The sequence below is a fragment of the Colletotrichum gloeosporioides genome (genome assembly GCF_011800055.1).
Source record: "Colletotrichum gloeosporioides strain Lc1 chromosome Unknown consensus_41, whole genome shotgun sequence".
Taxonomy (NCBI): domain Eukaryota; kingdom Fungi; phylum Ascomycota; class Sordariomycetes; order Glomerellales; family Glomerellaceae; genus Colletotrichum; species Colletotrichum gloeosporioides.
This window is the reverse complement of record NW_025544686.1, coordinates 314,630-317,167: the sequence shown is the minus strand read 5'-3', so window position 1 is coordinate 317,167 and position 2,538 is coordinate 314,630. Positions and strand designations below refer to the sequence as shown.

At 47.8% G+C, this 2,538-nt stretch overlaps 1 protein-coding gene across 1 annotated transcript; it reads right to left on the bottom strand.

Annotated features, from left to right (window-relative positions):
* Positions 1-362: 362 nt before the first annotated feature.
* GCG54_00005678 (uncharacterized protein) lies at positions 363-1,660 on the bottom strand (the record flags this gene model as incomplete). Its single annotated transcript, XM_045405696.1, has 4 exons — positions 363-749; positions 899-1,027; positions 1,055-1,270; positions 1,466-1,660. The coding sequence occupies 4 exons, from the start codon at positions 1,658-1,660 to the stop codon at positions 363-365; spliced, it is 927 nt and encodes a 308-aa protein (XP_045264798.1).
* Between the last annotated feature and the right edge of the window lie 878 nt (positions 1,661-2,538).

Sequence of the window (2,538 nt, the reverse complement as noted above, 5' to 3'; positions counted from 1 at the left end):
AAAACCCTCATTTGACTCGTGTGAAATTTGTCTTAGCTCTACGTATGTTGTCATGCCTGCTGGCGTGTTAGCTCATCTGCATGTTATTCACAGCAAACCTCATCGACCACGATGAGATAGTCATCGCTAATCGAGACACAAAGAAAGATACTCCTTGTATCCCAGAAAGCGAAGGTAATCTGTCTGACAGGATTCATAAATCATGAGGAAGTGACAATCTTTCTGAAAAGAAAACCGGATAAGCCATTGAAAAGAAGAAACCGATTTTTCTGCCCGATGCCTAAAGAAGGCATCGTCGTCAAAAGACTATGAATCTTGGATCAGAAGAGAAACCTCCGCCAGCACAGATCTCACACGCTGTCCTAAACCCCCCGCCTCAGCATTCTTTCACGATACTCACGATATACATGGGGTGGTGGTAAATCGTCTTCGGAACTTTCGGTTCTGCTCTCAAAGCGTTCGACGTTTCTCAAGTCCTTCTGCGAGGGCCGTCGCACGTTGAGTAGCCATAGAACTGCATTTCCAAGCTCGCCCATCCACCATAATCCGCCCAAAATTACCAAGGCAGTCACTGGAACTGCCGTGGCCCAGTACAGCCACTGACCATACTCGATATCTCGAATATCGGTTGTATTCATGCCGAAGATGCCAGCGACGGTACTAAGCGGCAAGAATATGATCGTAACTATGGTAAAGGCGTAAATCGCTTGTTCCTGAGTGTCTTTTCTTGTCTGTGTCTTATTCTGGTTCTGCAAAGCATGGTGAGCCGATCAATTTCCAAGATCAAGCCTGTGAAGTTAGAGAAGAAGCTCGCTTACCCTCAAACCAAGATCATGTACCTGATCTCGAAAGTGTATGAAGTCTTCCAGCCGCTGGCGTATGACGTTTTCGCACTCACTAGCCAGGAGCCCTCGGAAGCCTCTGGTATCTGTCGAGGATAGTTTTGGGCCCGCACTCTGGTCTCTGAGGTACCCATACTCTGGATAAGCCCTTGTGTCGTCAAGGTCGGCCCGTCTGTGAACGATATCTATTTCCACTTTCTCTGGGTATTCACTCCGTGGCCTGGGTCGGTAGCTCGGTTCTCTCTCGTCGGGGTAGTAACTCCGTGGCCTGGGTCGGTAACTCGGTTCCCTCTCGTCGGGGTAGTAACTCCGTTGCGTGGTGCGATAGCTCGGTTCTCTCTCGTCGGGGTAGTAACTCCGTGGCCTGAGTCGATAACTTGGTTCTCTGTCGGGATAATTACTTCGTTCGCGAGGGTTCTGTTGATACACTGGTGCAGAATATCGTACTATGTCTTGGAAGACATTGATTTGTTGCTTCAAAACGTTAATGATAACATTAATCTCCGTGATAAGCCGCTGAATGGTTTCCTGGTGGGACACAGCTGGTTTTGTGTCTATTTCATTCGTCTGGTCTGAGTCTCAATAACTGATCTCTCAAGTACGATATTTTGAAAAACACTTACGAGTTTCTGAATGTACTCTGAGTAGACAGTGGTGATATCCAAATGCTCCTCTGTTAAGTCATTGATGAGCTTTAAGCTGATTTGCGACAGAATCTCGGTTGGTAGTATGGATGACCACTTCAGCAGGGGTGATGGCGAGAAGACCTTGAGAATGAACCGCAATCCATCCTCTAGTAGGCTAGCAGCCTGATCCATGTGGGATTGATGTGTTTCAAGATCTAGAGCGCCTTGTATTGTGGCGAGAATGAGATATATCCATGCTTGAAACAGCTGGGGAGGAAGTTCAAAGCGGGCTCTATCGGATGCTTGTGCGTGTATCATGATTTGTTGGAAAAGCTGAATTTGACGACTGAGGTCTCTAAAGTTCCTCCGTACTTGGGGAACGTTTTCGTCTGCTATTTCTTGCCGTCTGGTGAACTTCGAGATGGTGCGACTGTCCTCGGCATTAGAGGGCCACCACGGGCGCTTTGGGACAAAGATGACCAGATTAGCTTGCTTAGCTGGCAAATAGAACAGGAACTTATGGGAGAGCGCTCACGTCTAGTAAAGCCTTCAAGCCCCCCCAAAACTTTCCTACCAGAGCACTAGAAATTCGCAAGGGCAGAAAAAGTTCAAAAGCCATGAGCGCAGCGTTGAAGATATCGATCCTGTCTTCAAGTGCAACTTTCAGGTCTGACTGATCATTTAGCTGGCTAAAGAGCTTATGTTGGGAGATGTTCAATAGCGAGGATCGTATATCATCCTGCGTTGCTTCCGGACACTGCATGTAAGCTTGTTTGTCCCTATTCCGCGTACGTTGGCGGAGGAATTTATCAAGGCGTTCTAACTCTGTTTGGACGGCCGTGGCTGTGGAAACTCCTCGAGGTGGTATCAGCCAGGTAAAGACGCTGAAGGTTTCTGGCTCTTGAGACGGTGCTGTGGGATCTACGTCAGTACTTTTGTCTGGAATTGATTTTGCAGACAATGCAGGGTCTTTCGATTCTATTTGATTCGTCTGTCCCTTCTCGGGACTCTTCTTCATGTGAGAAAGGATTTTGTCCGCTGTCGATACTGAGGGCGCTGTCGGATCATTC